The sequence below is a fragment of the Pocillopora damicornis genome, chromosome 11, assembly GCF_964200805.1.
Source record: "Pocillopora damicornis chromosome 11, jaPocDami1.2, whole genome shotgun sequence".
Lineage (NCBI taxonomy): Eukaryota > Metazoa > Cnidaria > Anthozoa > Scleractinia > Pocilloporidae > Pocillopora > Pocillopora damicornis.
This window is the reverse complement of record NC_142680.1, coordinates 15,054,240-15,073,106: the sequence shown is the minus strand read 5'-3', so window position 1 is coordinate 15,073,106 and position 18,867 is coordinate 15,054,240. Positions and strand designations below refer to the sequence as shown.

The following is an 18,867-nucleotide window of genomic DNA, read 5'->3' as shown; positions in this document are numbered from 1 at the left end:
TAAAATTTACGCTTCACATTTACTCGTCACGAGTGAATCCAAACATATCACGATTGGTAAATTAACCGCTGTTCCACTGGTGAAACGTTTTTGATAGCTGTATCCAAATTCCCCCTACGATTGTTGTAATTTGAACCCAGATGATACACTTGTGACTGGTCTGAAAAAAAAGTGAAAAAGGAATATTGCGCTCAGATATCTGTTAAAAGGGAAGAAGGAAGACAACCACAGATTTCCTAAAACACTTTATAAACAACAAAATTTATCAGTAATTCTTTTTTTAAGCTTCCTTTTTTTTGTTCATTCTTTCCTACGACAACAAACAGGAGAGAGCCGTGATGACTAACGCTGCAGAAATCCTAAAATCAGTCAAGATAGGTTTAAATGTCGTCATATTTCTTCTGAACACTGATCGAGGCCTACAAGCGACTGAGTTATGTAATGAATGTGTAATTCTACTTCAAAACCTTGACTCTGGTAGTCACCTTGATATCTCCGATGTACTATTCAATGCGTATTACGCCATCTCCGGTTACGCAGATGCAGAAAGACATGCCACCAAACTTCTTGACACATTTCACCATGCTTGGAGACTAAACATAAAATTGGGAGACAAATATGAAGCACAAAGCCGGTTTGTGGAGGCCAAGCAACTCTTTAAATGCGCACTCACCATCATGAAAACAATTGGTCCCAAAAAAAAAGAAGCACTGGTTCATGGGAGACTTGGAAATGTCTGTGCTAAACTCAGTAAATATCAGAAGGCTAAAGAATATCACGAGAAAGCGCTTGCCATTGCGATAGAATTTGGCGACAGAATAGGAGAAGGAGCAACATACGGGAACCTCGGAAATGTGTTTGATTCCCTTGGCGTATACGAGAATGCTAAAGAATATTACGAGAAAGCACTTGCCATCGCGATAGAAATTGGCGACAGAAGCACAGAAGGAACAGCATACGGGAACCTCGGAAGTGTGTTTTATTCCCTTGGCGAATATCATATTGCTAAAGAATATCACGAGAAAGCAATTGCCATCGCGATAGAAATTGGCGACAGAAGCACAGAAGGAACAGCATACGGGAACCTCGGAAATGTGTTTTATTCCCTTGGCGAATATCAGAATGCTACAGAATATCACGAGAAAACACTTGCCATCGCGATAGAAATTGGCGACAGAAGAGGAGAAGGAGCAGGATACGTGAACCTCGGAATTGTGTTTTATTCCCTTGGCGAATATCATATTGCTAAAGAATATCACGAGAAAGCAATTGCCATCGCGATAGAAATTGGCGACAGAAGCACAGAAGGAACAGCATACGGGAACCTCGGAAATGTGTTTTATTCCCTTGGCGAATATCAGAATGCTAAAGAATATCACGAGAAAGCACTTGCCATCGCGATAGAAATTGGCGACAGAAGAGGAGAAGTAGCAGGATACGTGAACCTCGGAAGTGTGTTTGATTCCCTTGGCGAATATCAGAATGCTAAAGAATATCACGAGAAAGCAATTGCCATCGCGATAGAAATTGGCGACAAAAGCACAGAAGGAACAGCGTACGGGAACCTCGGAACTGTGTTTGATTCCCTTGGCGAATATCAGAAGGCCAAAGAATACCACGAGAAAGCACTTGCCATCGCGATAGAAATTGGCGACAGAAGAGAAGGAGCAAGATACGGGAACCTCGGAATTGTGTTTTATTCCCTTGGCGAATATCATATTGCTAAAGAATATCACGAGAAAGCAATTGCCATCGCGATAGAATTTGGCGAGAGAAGCACAGAAGGAACAGCATACGGGAACCTCGGAAATGTGTTTTATTCTCTTGGCGAATATCAGAATGCTAAAGAATATCACGAGAAAGCACTTGCCATCGCGATAGAAATTGGCGACAGAAGAGGAGAAGGAGCAGGATACGTGAATCTCGGAAAAGTGTTTGATTCCCTTGGCGAATATCAGAATGCTAAAGAATATCACGAGAAAGCACTTGCCATCGCGATAGAAATTGGCGACAGAAGCACAGAAGGAACAGCGTACGGGAACCTCGGAAATGTGTTTGATTCCCTTGGCGAATATCAGAAGGCCAAAGAATACCACGAGAAAGCACTTGCCATCGCGATAGAAATTGGCGACAGAAGAGGAGAAGGAGCAAGATACGTGAACCTCGGACGTGTGTTTGATTCCCTTGGCGAATATCATATTGCTAAAGAATATTACGAGATAGCACTTGCCATCGCGATAGAAATTCGCGACAGAAGCACAGAAGGAACAGCATACGGGAACCTCGGAAGTGTGTTTTATTCCCTTGGCGAATATCAGAAGGCTAAAGAATACCACGAGAAAGCACTTGCCATCGCGATAGATATTGGCGACAGAAGAAGAGAAGGAGCAAGATACGTGAACATCGGAAATGTGGTTTATTCCCTTAGCGAATATCAGAAGGCTAAAGAATACTACGAGAAAGCACTTGCCATCGCGATAGAAATTGGCAACAGAAGCACAGAAGAAACAGCATACGGGAACCTCGGAAATGTGTTTTATTCCCTTGGCGAATATCAGAAGGCTAAAGAATACCACGAGAAAGCACTTGCCATCGCGATAGAAATTGGCGACAGAAGAGGGGAAGAAGCAGGATACGTGAACCTCGGAAGTGTGTTTGATTCCCTTGGCGAATATCAGAATGCTAAAGAATATCACGAGAAAGCAATTGCCATCGCGATAGAAATTGGCGACAGAAGCACAGAAGGAACAGCATACGGGAACCTAGGAAGTGTGTTTGATTCCCTTGGCGAATATCATATTGCTAAAGAATATTACGAGAAAGCACTTGCCATCGCGATAGAAATTGGCGACAGAAGAGGAGAAGGAGCAAGATACGGGAGCCTCGGAAGTGTGTTTGATTCCATTGGCGAATATCAGAATGCTAAAGAATACCACGAGAAAGCACTTGCCATCGCGATAGAAATTGGCGACAGAAACACAGAAGGAACAGCATACAGGAGCCTCGGAAATGTGCTTTATTTCCTTGGCGAATATCAGAATGCTAAAGAATATATCGAGAAAGCACTTGCCATCGCGATAGAAATTGGCGACAGAAGCACAGAAGGAACAGCATACGGGATCCTCGGAAGTGTGTTTTATTCCCTTGGCGAATATCAGAAGGCTAAAGAATACCACGAGAAAGCACTTGCCATCAAGATAGAAATTGGCGACAGAAGAGGAGAAGGAGCAAGATACGTGAACATCGGAAATGTGGTTTATTCCCTTGGCGAATATCAGAAGGCTAAAGAATACTACGAGAAAGCACTTGCCATCGCGATAGAAATTGGCGACAGAAGCACAGAAGGAACAATATACGTGCACATCGGAAATGTGATTTATTCCCTTGGCGAATATCAGAAGGCTAAAGAATACTACGAGAAAGCACTTGCCATCGCGATAGAAATTGGCAACAGAAGCACAGAAGAAACATCTTACGGGAACCTCGGAAGTGTGTTTAATTCCCTTGGCGAATATCAGAAGGCTAAAGAATACCACGAGAAAGCACTTGCCATCGCGATAGAAATTGGCGACAGAAGCACAGAAGGAACAGTATACGGGAGCCTCGGAAGTGTGTTTCTTTCCCTTGGCGAATATCAGAATGCTAAAGAATATCACGAGAAAGCAATTGCCATCGCGATAGAAATTGGCGACAGAAGCACAGAAGGAACAGCATACGGGAACCTCGGAAATGTGTTTTATTCCCTTGGCGAATATCAGAATGCTAAAGAATATCACGAGAAAGCACTTGCCATCGCGATAGAAATTGGCGACAGAAGAGGAGAAGGAGCAAGATACGTGAACCTCGGAAGTGTGTTTTATTCCCTTGGCGAATATCATATTGCTAAAGAATATCACGAGAAAGCACTTGCCATCGCGAAAGAAATTGGCGACAGAGGAAATGAAGGTTTCGCATACTTCAACCTTGGAATGGTGTTCTGGAATCTTAAAAAAAATCGGCAAGCTAAAGAACATTTGGACAAAGCAGTCGGCGTCAGTATTGCAATTGGTAACAGAGAGCTGGAAGCCAGAGCTACTGTGAGTTTGGGACTTGTCTTTGATTCTGTAAATGACAGTCAGAAGGCAAAAGAACATTGTGAGAAGGCGCTTACAATCAACAGAGAATGTGGCAATAGAGAGTGCGAAGCACAAGTATACTTAAGCGTTGGACTTCTATCCCAATCTTTTGATGAATATGATAAGGCAGCATATTATTTACAGAAAGCTTGTTCCATAAGCAGCGAAATTGGACACAAAATGAAAGAGTTTCAAAGCCTTCTCCATATTACAGTGTTAAAGATATCGCAGTGCGAGGTTGTGGAGGCATTGGAATATCTTTTCCAAGGTATTGAAAAATATGAAGAAATAAGAACTCTTCAGAAAGGAAACAGTGAATTTGAAATTTCTCTGTTGGAGCATCGCGGTACTTTTCCCTTCAAGTTACTCACTCACCTCCTTTTTGATACTGGAAAATTTCGAGATGCTCTCTATGTTGAGGAGCTGGGACGAGCAAGAGTCCTCGCAGAACTCATGGCAGACAAGTACTCCTCTGAAAGCCACATCTCAACTGATCCACGATCATGGTTCGGGATTGAAAACATCGCGAGAAGAGAAAGTAACTGTGTTTTTTTGTACATTTCGTATGAAAATCGGCAAGTTCTTCTCTGGGTATTGAAAGCAAATGGAGACATTTTCTTTCGAAAAACAGACCAAGTGAAAATAGACACTCTTATAGCTGAGCAAGTTTGCGAAGTGGAAGGAGTTTTCAAAAAGAGCGCCGAATGCTTTGGTGTTTTACCCGCAGCGAACTGCGAAGACCGATCGCTGGATGACAAGGTGACGACATCTCTTCATGAAGAGAGCCAAGCAAATTTGCGAGGTGACGTAACCAAAGGTACCGGACGAAGTCATTATTTGTGCTACGAATGGATCGTCGCACCTGTGGCAGATTTACTCACAGAGCCCGAAATCATCATTGTACCGGATCGTTTCTCGTATCGAGTCCCATTTGCTGCCTTGCGTGATGAACAAGCCGGAAAGTATTTATCGGAGAAGTACAGAATACGCATCGTCCCTTCACTGACAACTCTCCGGCTCATTCAAGAATCTCCAGCAGACTATCACAGTCAAACTGGCGGACTGATTGTGGGTGATCCTACGGTTGGCAAAGTGCAATACAATGAACGTCTCATTGACATTAAACCATTGTTCTGTGCAAGTAAGGAAGCAGAGATGGTTGGTCAACTGCTGGGAGTTCAGCCTTTATTGGGAAGTCGCGCAACAAAGCAGGCGGTTCTTCAAGAAATACCTTCAGTGAGTCTGATACATCTTGCCGCACATGGAGATCCCGAAAGAGGAGAGATTGCCCTCTCTCCTCAATGTACTACTAACAGTACTCCACAAGAGGAAGACTACCTCCTGACAATGTCCGACATTGAACGAGTTCAAGTACGAGCTAAACTGGTAGTACTCAGCTGTTGTCACAGTGGGCGTGGATTGGTTAAAAAAGAAGGAGTTATTGGAATCGCTCGGGCATTCTTAGCATCTGGTGCACGATCAGTGTTGGTAGCATCGTGGGCTATAGAAGACAAAGCAACGGCGAAGCTCATGAAACATTTCTATAAACACCTTGTGCGTGGAGAAAGTGCCAGTGAATCTCTTCACCAGGCCGTTCAATGGTTGAGAAGCAATGGATTCTCCAAACCTTCCCAATGGGCTCCGTTTGTGTTGATGGGGGATAACGTGACATTTGATTTTATGAAAAAAGGGTAAGTCTGATTAGAATGAGCAATTTTCTACAATAAATAACAATAAATCGACAATCTTAAAGTCACTTTCGTATCAAGCATGGTATTTTCGACATGTTTGGACAATCATAACCGATGGCATTGAAGAAGAAAGTAATTTATTTAATTGGAAATCTAGCGAAAATAGCGAAAAATTTTTTATAATGTTTTTTCGGGAAAGAAGAACTCGAGAAGGACAACGAGGCGGAGAAGAAACAGAGTGACTACTGATCCTACACAAAGATTCTTCTTCCTAAACATTGTCGTTCAATGGACACTGGTATTACTTTGCGAAGACATTATTTTCAATTTTTTTATTTAGTCAAGTAGTAGATGTTGGGTGCTTTTGTAGACAGGGCTTAATCGAAAATGCGAAAACTGAACGCAGGAAATTAGCTTAATGTAAAAAAATGTAAGAATGTGGCAAAGTTTCGTCAAAACTCAAAATTAATCCTTGATTTAAATCATTATAGTTCTGTTTTCGATTCTCCCGCTGCACGCACACGTGATCATTAAAGAGTGATTAAGACTGTTCACAGGTGCAGGAGATGATAACATAACAAACTAACGGAAGAGGGAACAAAAAGTGCCGAGATACTGAAGACACAATAAAAAAAAAAAGAGAAAGTAATTATATAAAAATCAGACAGAGAAGAGAAAATGCTTGAGAATTACCGCGAAAATCAAACAGTGTTGTGAACAGGGCGCTACATTTTTATCTAAAAGTTAAGTGGAGAAGAGAACAAACAGAGTGCAATATACTAAAAGAAAAGTATTAACAAATAGAGAAGAAGAGAAACGGTGAGCGAATTATTGAGATAAAATTAGGAGAAAACATTGCGCGAGATACTAACGTCAAACAGAAGAGTGCAAACAGTTCGTAGGATATGAACGTGACAATCAGCCAGAATTAACCCTTTAACTCCCATGATCTCTTTAGAAACTCTCCCTACTGTCTGCCATGAAATACTTATGATTTCAATTTGGAGAATTTGGTATTGGATCAGCCTGTAGTTCCCTAATTGAGTTTTCTTCTTTATTCTCCTCACTTGTCTGCTTGATTCTGTGTTGATATTGTAAGGAGAAATTCTGTCTTGGTCACTCACGGGAGTTAAAGGGTTAAGGAAAAGAACAGAGGGCTCGATTCTAATATAGGAAAGAAATTTAAGTTAAAACAAACAGTGATGTAGATATTAACTAGGAAATCAAACAGAGACGCGAAAAGTATTGTGCAAGATTTGAATGAAATATTTAATCGGAGGAGAGAACGAGCTATGTACAAGATTCAACTGAACAAAAATTCCAAACAGAGCAGTGAAAAAAAAACAGTTCTCAATATAATCGAAACAAACAAAGTAAAAAGAAGAAACAGTGGACTGGACAAACAGTAAAATCATAGGCATGCAATGTATGCAAGAGTTATTTTTAAGGCTGGGTGATTTGAGGTGGGACATTGTGTAACTGATGTTTTCATTTTTGTTAAAGAAAAAGAGCCTTAACCTAAAAAAAAAGAACGAAAATAACGCATTAGTTAACTTAAAAGACAGGAAAAAAAGTTCCTATTAGTCTGAAATAAACTCACACGTAGTTATTTCGTGGTCCATTGTCTATGTGGTCTGAGTAATTAGAAACAAAAATAAACTTACTTTACCTTAAGAGAGAGGGGTAGGGAGGGAAGGGGGAGAGAGGGGGAGAGAGGGGGAGAGAGAGGGGGAGAGAGGGGGAGAGAGGGGGAGAGAGGGGGGGAGAGAGAGGGAGAGAGAGGGGGAGAGAGGGGCAGAGAGAGGGGGAGAGAGAGGGGGAGAGAGGGGGAGAGAGGGGGAGAGAGGGCGAGAGAGAGGGGGAGAGAGGGGGAGAGAGAGGGGCAGAGAGAGGGGGAGAGAGAGGGGGAGAGAGGGGAGAGAGAGGGGAGAGAAGGGGAAGAGGGGGGGAGAGGGGGGGGAGAGAGAGGGAGAGAGAGAGAAAATTTATTTTTAATAATCGCTTTTTTCGGTCCATACAACTTGATTATGGGGGAAATTTTTAGTTCCTCAATATTGCCCCAACTTCAAGATCGTGGCTCATTACTGTTCCTAATAATATACATGAAAAAAATTACTCAGTTCGGATTGGTTAAGATAAATGCACTTTCCAGGTAATTCAATGCAGAGGAAGGTTAATTCAGTGCAAAGAATTAACAAACCAGACATTCTGATTGGTCAGTAATCAAAGAAACTTACAGAGAGCCAATCAAATGCGAGCCTTGGATGTTGCAACAATTGGATACGCTGAAAATTTGCAAGCGAAACAATGGCCGGCGTTTCAAGTAGGTTTTCTTTCGCCACCGCAACAACACGACAGCAGCTGAAAAACAGCTCTAACAACGAAAACACCGTAAAAAGCACTACTCTTTGGTTATCTGTTCGGAAAAAGTGGTGTTTAGAGAAGGGAATTGCCGAGGAAATTGAAAATTACGAGAAGACTCAGCTTAACACTTTGCTCGAGCGATTCCACGCCGAAATTAAAAGCAAACATGATTAATTAAACCTCGCAAACAACAATTCCATTTCATCGAAAGTGATTCGGTGTTTAGCCGAACTTTGAACTTTTTGTGCCCTAAAGATGTGAAAATATCATTGTATATTATTGTTTTGATCGTACGCGGTTGTTTTGCCCGAACGCACCGTTTGAATAAATTATTTTTTTCACTTGATGCACGCGCTTTGCCTCTGCACAATTATGATAAGCTATCTCGTATTTTTTCATGTATGTTATTGATACGTAATCACATGATTTTTCTTGTACAATTTGAAATAAATAAGCACTTGTGAACTGCACTCACTTGGTGAGTGACCAATTGACATCTACGTATTGACAAACGGCAATTGAATCCCTTGGAGGGCATCTAAATGTCCACATTCATTCTGTGGTGAGACTGGGAGCACATGCGAAAGTTCGGAGTGTCCGACATATCTCCCGCCTTCTTCTCAGATAACGCTCGGGTCCAAACGTTCCTTTACAATGAAATAATACAAAGTTTATGTTCTTGGGCATAACTATGTACTGCGCCCGACTTAGAGTCATTTTAGCCCTTTCCGTTAGGCGAAGGTTATGACTCTGAGAAGGGCCCAAAAACATAATCATGCTTCAGAACATAAATTATTTTACTATCATTTACACTTTTGGAGGGTACTGAGAAAATAAAAACCGAAGAATTGGGAAAAAAAATTCAGAAGGAAGGAGAGGGGATTCCGGATGGAGTGGGTCAGTAGTATTCTGGCTATCCGCGGCCCCTTCCCAACACCGTACAAACATGGCCGGTCAGAAGGCTTCACTGCAGGCTAACAATGGCAGAGCGTTACAAGACATTGCAAAGTAAGGCTATACGTGGAAAAGCCCACGAGGGAAGAACTGGGATATTGTAAGCTTCCAAAGTTCAATGCGCGAATGAAGTGGTATTCAGGTGAGGTTCGTTGAACAATTTGGAGGGCCAAATGACGGAATGGACCGAAGTTAAGACGATAGAATATAGCATCTTTTGTGACATTCTTGCTAAATTTAGCCAGTTTGAGACCCCGACAAAGAAGACTGGAGACTACTTACTCCTTGCATGTGATTGGTCGATGTCTTGAAACACCAAAATTTAAAGGTGAAAAAGACTACTTATTCCTTTCGATCAAAGCTTCCATTTCTTTCAAACGTTTTTAAACTTTTATTTCGATGGAGCGATGGAAGCTAGTGAGTTAGAATGCTGCTTGACAGTGGAACACCTCAATTACAATGGTGTGGTCACGAAACGGCGAACGTACAAGAGTATTACAGTTGTCTTGGGTCGAGATGAATTTCGCGACATCGCTCTCCGAATTGTCAGTAGTCGATCTCCGTTGGGAAAGACTTTTCTCCTGAAGGAATTAACCATTCACAAACGGTTTTTACAGGAAGGGAAGGCTACAATCAAACTTCTAACACAGAAGATACAAATAATGTTTTCGAATTGTCCACCGAATCAGCTCGCAGCGTTTTTAAAATGTCTGTCATTGAAACTTGCTCAAAGTAAACAAAATGGAATTGCGAGTAACAGAAGACGGCTTCTCAGTGATAGAGCGCGGTCGTTTGAAAACATAAGCCCTCTTACAGACAAGGATTTCACAGTAGGCTGTAAGAAAAGACCACTAGAAGATAAGAACGGTGTGACACCGAAGCGAATTAAAACTACAGGTAAAGAAAGCGATTCGAGTTTTGGAAACGAAGAACACAACGGAGCGGCAAGAAAACGTCTCAGCTCTTTGAGTTCTTTTCAAATGAATCTTATACCTGAGCAAATGGCAGTGGTGAACGCCATAAGAGCTGGAAAGAGTGTGTTTTTTACTGGAGGTGCCGGAACTGGCAAGTCATATCTATTGAAACGTTTGATAACACTGTTACCACCTCAGAGTACCTAATTATAACTGCTAGTACTGGAGCAGCAGCTTGTCATATTGGTGGGACTACGCTTCATGCATTTGCAGGTGTGTTCCCTTTGCAAGAGTGCTGAGGAGCGTTTTCCTTTTTATTGTAGTTGTTAAGGATATCGAACAAAGAACAGCCTTTTTTTTGATTAGATCAATTGTCAATTACTTTAATTTGCGTGCCTAGTTACGATCTTAGCTACAATGTTTTTCTTTTTCCCTATTGGTTAATAATCGGATATTTTAGCGTCACCACGCGCATTTAAAACCTAAATTAGCGTCCCTAAGTCTCTTAGAACCTTGACGTGCGAAGCAGAAGCTATTGTCAACAGCCGCCCCTTGACAGTGACCCAGCTTACTGATCCAGATTCAGCCAGTCCACTCACTCCCAACCACCTCTTGACAATGAAGTCAAAGGTCGTTCTTGCTCCACCAGGTGCCTTCCAGCCAGCCGACATGTATTGTAGAAAGCGTTGGAGGCGAGTCCAGCATTTGGCGAACGAGTTCTGGACTCGATGGAGAAAAGAATTCCTCCTCAGTTTACAGCAGCGCCAAAAGTGGTCACGCCCTCGGAGAAACTTGATTGTTGGTGATGTAGTCATAGTGAAAGATGAAAGTCTTCCTCGGAGTGCCTGGCAGCTAGCAAGAGTATCAGTGGTCTACCCTAGTTCCGATGGCCAAGTACGCAAGGTTCAAGTAGCTCTTGCGGATAGCTGCTTGGACAGCAAAGGCAAGAGGATCAGAACTGTGCGGTACCTGGAGAGACCAGTACAGAAGTTGGTATTGCTGTTGCCAGCGTCAAAGAAAGATTGAGATCCGGGGTAATTCCCAGCCGAGGAGCCTTCTAAGAAATTAACTGATCCATGAAAAAGGAACTTATAGAACAGTTACTGATTAATTAATAGAATGATAAATAGATTAACTAAGAAATTGACAGATGTATTGATTAGTGAAATATGAATATTTCAGGGCAGCCATGTTAAGGATATCGAACAAAGAACAGCCTTTTTTTTGATTAGATCAATTGTCAATTACTTTAATTTGCGTGCCTAGTTACGATCTTAGCTACAATGTTTTTCTTTTTCCCTATTGGTTAGTAATAGGATATTTTAGCGTCACCACGCGCATATAAAACCTAAATAATTAGCGTCCCTACAAGCCAGAGTTTCGTAAGATTTCACCTTGAACAGCAATAACTTCGTCTTTCGTTCCAAACCTTTGGCACAAGCGGGACCGATATGTAAGTGATTTTGTCAGTTTTAATTCAATATGTTTAAGTTTAGTTTTTCACCTTGGGCGATAGCGCACGTATGTACTGTGTTGTACAACAGTACAACTAATTATCTTGAAATCGAAGGAATATTTTGAAATAACTAGACGCTCGCAAAGTAACGCCCACATTTTAGTCTTTGGGCTGTTAACCAGCCGCAAATGGTCATTGTGTAGCTGATCTTTGATTCTCGAGTAGTTTTAATTTAGCCTTTTATGATTTGTTTATGTTAATTCACGTTAATTGTTGTTATTTTAATCGCGTTATCGACATAGGCACGTAAAGCGTTTCATTCATGCTTTCGTTATAATATTATTGCAATTTCAGTTTACGATCGTGATCGTGACCGTGATCTAAATAAACACCGTTGATAGTCATCTTGGTTTTCGTGGTTTCATTACGACCGGTAAAATAGTACCACATCAGCGACACTTAGGCAGTGTTCACACTTGGTGCCCGGGCACTAGTACCCGGGCACCGGCACAAAATGGTGCTGTGTTCACACGGTACCCAGTCTGAAGATATGTTCACATTCAATAAACAGAGCACACGCTCACTATTGAAATCTCGAGTGGGACAAGGAATTGTGGGTACGAAAACAAGTGGTTTGTGGGTAAAGTGCCAGGGCACCAACGAAAAATGTGTTCACACAAGGACTCAGTGCCCAGTTTAGTGCCTGAGTACAAGGTCGAGACCTTGTACTCGGGCACCGGCACCGTGCCCGAATTCTGGCGTGGGTACCAGGAAAAAAGGTGTGTTCACATTGGTGCCCGGCGTAGAATAGAACCCAGGCACGGTGCCCGGGCACCAAGTGTGAACACTGCCTTAGAAAACACGCATAGCGACACCCCTCGAAGTTTCCTCTTTCGTCGCAAGCGTCACAGTAGTACTCATACATTTGCGCTAGACATATAATTGATGGCAGCAGTGAAATTGGTCGATTAATGGTTCTGGGGAGAAAGGAAGGGATGAAACGTTGACGAAGTAAAGAATTCATTAGTCTTCGAGCAGGCCCTCCTTTTCGGTTAGGTCTGTCGCGCGTGTCATAAAAACTCAGTGGAAAAAAAATTGATGCTAGTGCGCCGCGCGGAGCTCTTGGAGTGAGGCCCCCAAGTTCAACGAACAACCACTGACATGCAGAAAAGAATGTTGAGGGGGTGTAAAGGGGGTTACTTTGCCAGCAGATTCGCCTTCCTTCCTTCCAGAAATAAGTGAACTCACACTCCACCCACTTTTCTCTACTTGAAGGAGACTCTGCTGGCAGGGTAATGGAAATGAAAGACTCGATCGGTTTGCAGAACATTGAGGAGAAGAGTTGTTTTCAGACTAGGGTGAGTGTCTGGGAGACATGATGCCAGGCAGAATTGTGTATGTCTAACCTCTGGCCCCTTTCTCCATGGAAGACCTCACCCATCACAGGCCACCATCCTGAAGTCTCTGGGAAGAGCTGTCACATAGACTCTATAGGATATGATTTGTGATATTGTGATATTGTTTTTTTTTTTTGGAGAAAAAAAAATGTCACTCACATTTTGTCCAGGTCTTAAATATAACGGCGAGAAACCATCTGGTAGGTTGGAACAACCTATGAGGTAAGGCTTTCAAGAGGAATGTCATGCAGCCACTTTAATTTCTGTTGATGGGTTTTCAAAATTTGATTAGTTTTCATGGTCTTGTGTATGACAGGTATTGGCAGTGGAAGTGCACCTCTTGCTCAGTGTGTGGATCTGGCATCACTGCCTGGGCAAGCCCAACAGTGGAGACGTTGTAAACACTTGATTATTGATGAAATCTCAATGGTTGAGTCCACCTATTTTGATGAACTTGAAGCAGTTGCCCGTGCTGAGAAAAAAGGAAAATATCCCATTTGGTGGAATTCAGCTGATTTTATCAGGAGATTTCTTACAGCTTCCTCCTGTAACAAAACAACAAGGACCCAAAAAGTTTTGCTTTCAGGTAAAAAATTATGATCCATTGACATTTCATCCAAAGACTGGGCAATCAGATTTTATACAAGCCACTGTCATGAGATTTTATGCAACCTTTGACTTTTTGTTACAATTATTTCAGGCAGAAAGTTGGAGTGAATGTGTTGAAACAACCATTGAGCTTAAACATGTCTTTAGACAAAAAGATCCACTCTTTATCTCGATTCTTCAGAATGTGCGAGTTGGAAGGTAAAAATCTTAATTTTTGCAAGCAGTTTATGTTAATTCATAATGAACAATTTATATGAATTATGTTAATATGAGTCAATGTGGTCTTTCAAGATACAGTGCAGCTGTCACAACAAGCCACCATTATCATTTCTGTTGAACAACTAGATTCCATGTTGCTGAGAATCTGTTCAGTAAAAGATCCCAGATGACATCAAAATGTGGTAAGGACAAAAAAGTGTCACACAAGCCACGGCTGAGTATGTCTCTGATGTTCTTACTACATTTTGACATATTCTGTGATCTATCACTGTTACCACCCACTGCAACATAGAATCTATTTGTTTTATACAATAAGGAGGCAAAATGTTGCTAATGGTGAGGTCATCTATGTGACTGTCCTCCAGCAGATCTTAAGTAAGAACCAATCAAACTGCATGTATAATTCAGCTTATCAAAAAAATCACAATTTCCTCAATTGTAGATGGTTTTAAAAACTCCTGTTTTCCACTACTTCACTTGCCAAGTTGTTATGGGACAGTCTGTTATCGGACAGTTTGTTATCAAACAGTTCAATAAGCCAATCACATTCAAAGTTGTGGTTTAAATCAACCAATCACAGCCTTGTTACTCCTTTGTCTGTCTTAGAATGCAAATTTTCCCTTTATTTCATGACTTGGCTGTGCTTCTTTTCTTGGAAATTATAACTTTTATGATTAATTGGTAATAAGACTTAATGTCAATTAATTCGGTTTGTGATCATACTATTGATAAACAAATCAGACTCCCACTGGACAGTCTTCTGATTTTGTTATCACTTGTATGATTACAGACCAAATTGGACTCCACTCAGTCGCCTTACCTTTACTTATTGTGTAAATAATATTCTGTTGTATCCAGTTGTTCAGATGCTCTTGTATCCAAGTTAACTGCAACTAAGAATCAACTAATAGAACAAGGAGGAATACTTGCTACCAAGCTTTGCACCCACAAGGAAAACGTCAATCAGATAAATGACATACATTTGACAAGACTACTTGGTGAAAAGAAGGTATTTGAAGCAACTGACAGTGACAGTGGAATGAGCGCAATGCTTGACAGTCATGTTCCTGTGTCTTATGCTTTGGAATTAAAAGTAGGAGCACAGGTAACAGCTTCTTACATACAGCTTTGCTTTACACATTTATAGAATGTAAAATGTAAAATATAGTTATAATGATATTTCTTTAATAAATAAATTATTTATGACCATAACAATGATGGGTCATCAGCCTTAGATAACTCATTGTAAATAAAAATAGATTGTAGTAATTTATTCATCACTTCAAAAGAGAAATGTAATCTTTGTCTTGCAATGTGGTCACTTCAGTTGTGGATCCCTTTTGGGTATTGATAACTCCTGTTATTTGTAAATGTTAATGATAAATGTTGAGTGATTTACCCAAAATACCTTTTCTCCTTTATTAGGTGATGCTGGCTAAGAACTTGAATGTCTTGAAAGGACTTGTCAATGGTGCTCGTGGAATAATCAAAGGATTTGACGAGGGATCTGCTGGTCTGTTAATTATACACTAACAGTATTATGAACCAACATAGTGACCAGCTCCCAGTTGGCTTGCTAGCTCAGTTAGTAGAGCACTGCATTGGCATCCAGAGGTCATTGGGTCAAATCCCCAATTTTTCTTTCAGGCCTTATTTTCACTGCTTTTAAAGTAGAGTTCAAAACAGTACTGCAAAGATTGCTTCCAAATTCACACTAACAGTATTATCAGAAAATTTCATGTATTTGATATGCAGGAAAATAAGTTTGCAGTCACAATTGCAAGATTCCTGAGAAATGTGTTCAAGAAATTCTCCTTTGATCAACACTTGACAGCTATTTTTGTCACTGGTAACTATTCAAAAAGGCTGTCACAATGTTTACTGAATAAAAATGTTACCTCATAATTTTTTGACCAGTCATAATAAGATTGGGACTATAATTCAAGTGATACAAACTTTTGAAAAATTATAGGCTCGTTAGAAGGATTTTATATTGCTGAATGACACAATTTCCTTCAGGTTACCCTATTGTCAAGTTTGTTTCTGGGATTGAAGAGATCATTGGTTCTGAAAAGTGGGTTGTATCAACACCTGGTGGAGGAACAGTCACTCGGCGACAGCTGCCACTTAAATTAGCATGGGCATTGTCCATACACAAAAGCCAGGTAACAGAAGCTAAAAAAAAGATTGCAATGGTAACTTCTTGTAATAATAGTGTGGTGGATGAAAAAAGGGTTTTACATTTAATTGAGGCAAGGCTAACTTTCTAACAAAGCTGAAAAGAGATTTCTTCCAACAGTGTGCATTGCTTTAGGACTCAGTGGTTTTAAAGCACTTTTTTTCCTGTACATGCCACCACAGAACTACTAAATAATTTCATCCATGTTAGGTTAGAGAGAAATGGTGAGGAAGCTCATTCAAATAAATCGTGGGTTTTTCAAAGTATAGGTTTCTTTTACTAGTATTATATTACACAGAAAATTGAAAAAAGCAGCAACTTTCAATTTGCAAAAGTGTTATTAATTAATGAAAATGATGAGCCATCCAATGATAAAAATGCACCCAAGCAAAACAATAGAGGGAAGAAACAAAGGAATCAATGGGAAGTAGCTTCTAAAAATGAGGTATTATAATCAAAAAGTTTAAAGTTTTTGTTTTTAAAATTTGTCACAATTGCTGAAATTTGAGGTATATCAGATATAGATACTGAAATGGAAAAAGTCCGATGTTGGTTCTGCCCTGGGGAAAAGGAAAAGAACCTAATCTGTTGAGGTCAAGCCATTTCTGTGACAATTTTGCTTATCAACTAAATTAGGTAACTGCACTTTGCTGTTGTAGTGTTCTCTACCAATTTTAATTTTTCTTCCAGGGTATGACACTGGATTGTGTTGAAATCTCTCTGTCAAGAGTCTTTGAATATGGCCAAGCTTATGTTGCACTTTCAAGAGCCCGCAGTCTTCAAGGCCTCCGAGTTTTGGACTTTGATAGCAAGTGTGTACGCGCTCACCCTGATGTCTTGCGTTACTATGCAAGGCTGCAGAGGGATACAAAAGTCAAGAAAGCCAACACTGATCGCTTCAACTTTCAGAATGAAGACAAAGAAAATATTTACCCTTGCTAAGTGAAGTATTCATATACCAACAGTCAGTACAAGACTTGTGGTAAGAAGGGAGAAAGGAAAAAGGAAGTTGACAAGAAAAGGACAACAATCTGAGCTGTAATTTCTTGCTCATGCAATGTTTCAAGCATTTATCTGATGCCAAGAGACTAACACACACCACTTCAGATAAGACTCAGAGACTAAGAGACACACCCTATTAGTTATGTAATTAATTACACTGTATATTTCTTTGCTCCAAACACTGCTTGTAGAGGATTGTAAAAAAGATTTTTCATAAATACCTGCATAATGAAAATATTTTTAATTAATTTAAACTATTTTAACTTGTTCTATTTATTACATATTTTTTTATTCTGGCAAAGACTCCTACATATAAGTTATTGCCTAAAGATCAGCAAACATAAGATAACAAAGATACCCTGTAGTGATAAATAAAGCTAAAGCATAATAAAATTATTGTTTTTGAAGCTAATTTGTTTTTGTTTTTCACCTGAGTTGATAATGTAAATTAGCCCTTGTAAACAGTTTCTAGCCCTTCTTTGAAGCTTAAGAAACTCTTTATAATGACTAATTACCATTATCAATTCAGTTGATAACACCAACTTTTTTTTGTCACAACCCCCACCAACACAGCACCACAGTTTCTTTAGAAACTTACCCCCATATAGTTTTTTCTAACACTGTTTAATAATCTGAATTACACTGAAATCCAAAGGTCTCCCATTCAATTCTAAGTAAAGAATTCCAACTCTATACACTGCACTCTGATAGGTCACCAAATATAGTGACGTAGAATTTTCATTTGATTCACAACCAACCTTGAAAGAGCACTCACCCTATAGCATAGGAAAAGTTTAAAAGCACCCCACCTAAAATAAGCACCCTACCGCCTTACAATCTCTAAATTCATGTTTTGTCACAAAAACTTACTACTTGCTGAAAATGGTGATGATTTGATCTCACATTGCTTACTGGAATAAAATAAAGAAGGCTGCAAATTCAGTGACCAAACCTTTTTCATTTAACTATAGCATCTGAAACAGTTCCAGCTTGTAGCATGATACATCTTTTATTTGCAAAAATTTATTTTTTTATTTGCAATTTTGCCTCTATGAACACCTATAGAGGCAAAACACAGTCATGGCGAACCTCTAAGATGCCCTCAATCTGAATATAATCATTCTTTACACAGCCTGGATAAGCTTGCAAAGGTATTTTCTTCAATGATTCACTTGTCACTTACTTAAATCATTACATAATTATTTAACTGATTTTATAGCACATTAAATATGCTTTACATGTATGTTGAAAAGTAACAACCTTCTCATCAGTGACTTTTTACCATGGATTAATAATACTTTATCTTATGTAATGAACTTCTTGTCAGTGACCGTTACGGAAATTGACAACCCACACACAGGCCACACAGAACACTACAACCATGAGAAAACATGTCAAAGCTGTCGACCACACCCTCCCTGTCTGGGCTCCATCTGTTACCTGTCAATAAACCACACAATGGCAATATTGTCTGATTAATACTGTGATTTATTTGACAGTCAAACAGTGAGACTGTGTGCAAGGCAAAGTTTGTTGAAGTGAGCTACAATTGTAAGCATGCTAGAATTTCTAATTGTCATCATCATCCATGCTGAACTAAAATAGTTTTTAATACTAAACATTCTAAAGAAATATATTAAAATTGATTTTTTATGAATATGAATGCAACTAAAAAGTGAAGTTTGAAGGTCTCTGGTATAAACCTGCCATTGCAAAAGTTGTAAACATTATCTCTAATCTTGGTAATTTGGTTTTATCAACTGAGTTGATACTGTAAATTGGCCAGAATTTCAGAGCTGACATTTTGAGTATTAGTCCTTTGTAAGGGCACATAGAGGAATTGTGGGTTGAGTGTGAGTTTATATGCAGAATAATTTTTGGTGAAGGGCTAATGATCTGGGCAGGGTTAAGGGAAAAAAATAAATTATACAATTTATAAAAAACATATGAAATATCAGTAAGCCCCC

At 40.0% G+C, this 18,867-nt stretch overlaps 3 protein-coding genes and 1 pseudogene across 4 annotated transcripts in view; 3 read left to right on the top strand and 1 right to left on the bottom strand.

Moving 5' to 3' along the window:
* Window positions 1-3,839: 3,839 nt before the first annotated feature.
* LOC149037750 (tetratricopeptide repeat protein 28-like) lies at window positions 3,840-7,409 on the top strand. The gene is made up of 2 exons (XM_089187099.1): window positions 3,840-5,804; window positions 5,999-7,409. The coding sequence occupies exons 1-2, from the start codon at window positions 3,969-3,971 to the stop codon at window positions 6,053-6,055; spliced, it is 1,893 nt and encodes a 630-aa protein (XP_089043225.1). The 5' UTR covers window positions 3,840-3,968; the 3' UTR covers window positions 6,056-7,409.
* A 2,119-nt stretch (window positions 7,410-9,528) lies between these two features.
* LOC113667445 (ATP-dependent DNA helicase PIF1-like) lies at window positions 9,529-17,303 on the top strand (annotated as a pseudogene). Its single transcript, XR_016181267.1, has 7 exons — window positions 9,529-10,311; window positions 13,208-13,477; window positions 13,592-13,698; window positions 14,578-14,824; window positions 15,145-15,232; window positions 15,739-15,884; window positions 16,589-17,303. The product of XR_016181267.1 is annotated as an ATP-dependent DNA helicase PIF1-like (transcript).
* On the top strand, window positions 10,552-11,898 carry LOC149037749 (uncharacterized). Its single transcript, XM_089186313.1, has 2 exons — window positions 10,552-11,491; window positions 11,849-11,898. The coding sequence occupies exon 1, from the start codon at window positions 10,657-10,659 to the stop codon at window positions 11,062-11,064; it is 408 nt and encodes a 135-aa protein (XP_089042439.1). The 5' UTR covers window positions 10,552-10,656; the 3' UTR covers window positions 11,065-11,491; window positions 11,849-11,898.
* The window catches only part of LOC149037748 (alpha-1,3/1,6-mannosyltransferase ALG2-like), a 6,359-nt gene continuing 4,615 nt past the window's right edge, over window positions 17,124-18,867 (bottom strand). The window contains exon 4 of the mRNA XM_089188055.1: window positions 17,124-18,340. Coding sequence (XP_089044181.1) covers window positions 18,224-18,340 — 117 coding nt within the window. The 3' untranslated portion in view covers window positions 17,124-18,223. The remainder of the gene's footprint in view (window positions 18,341-18,867) is intronic.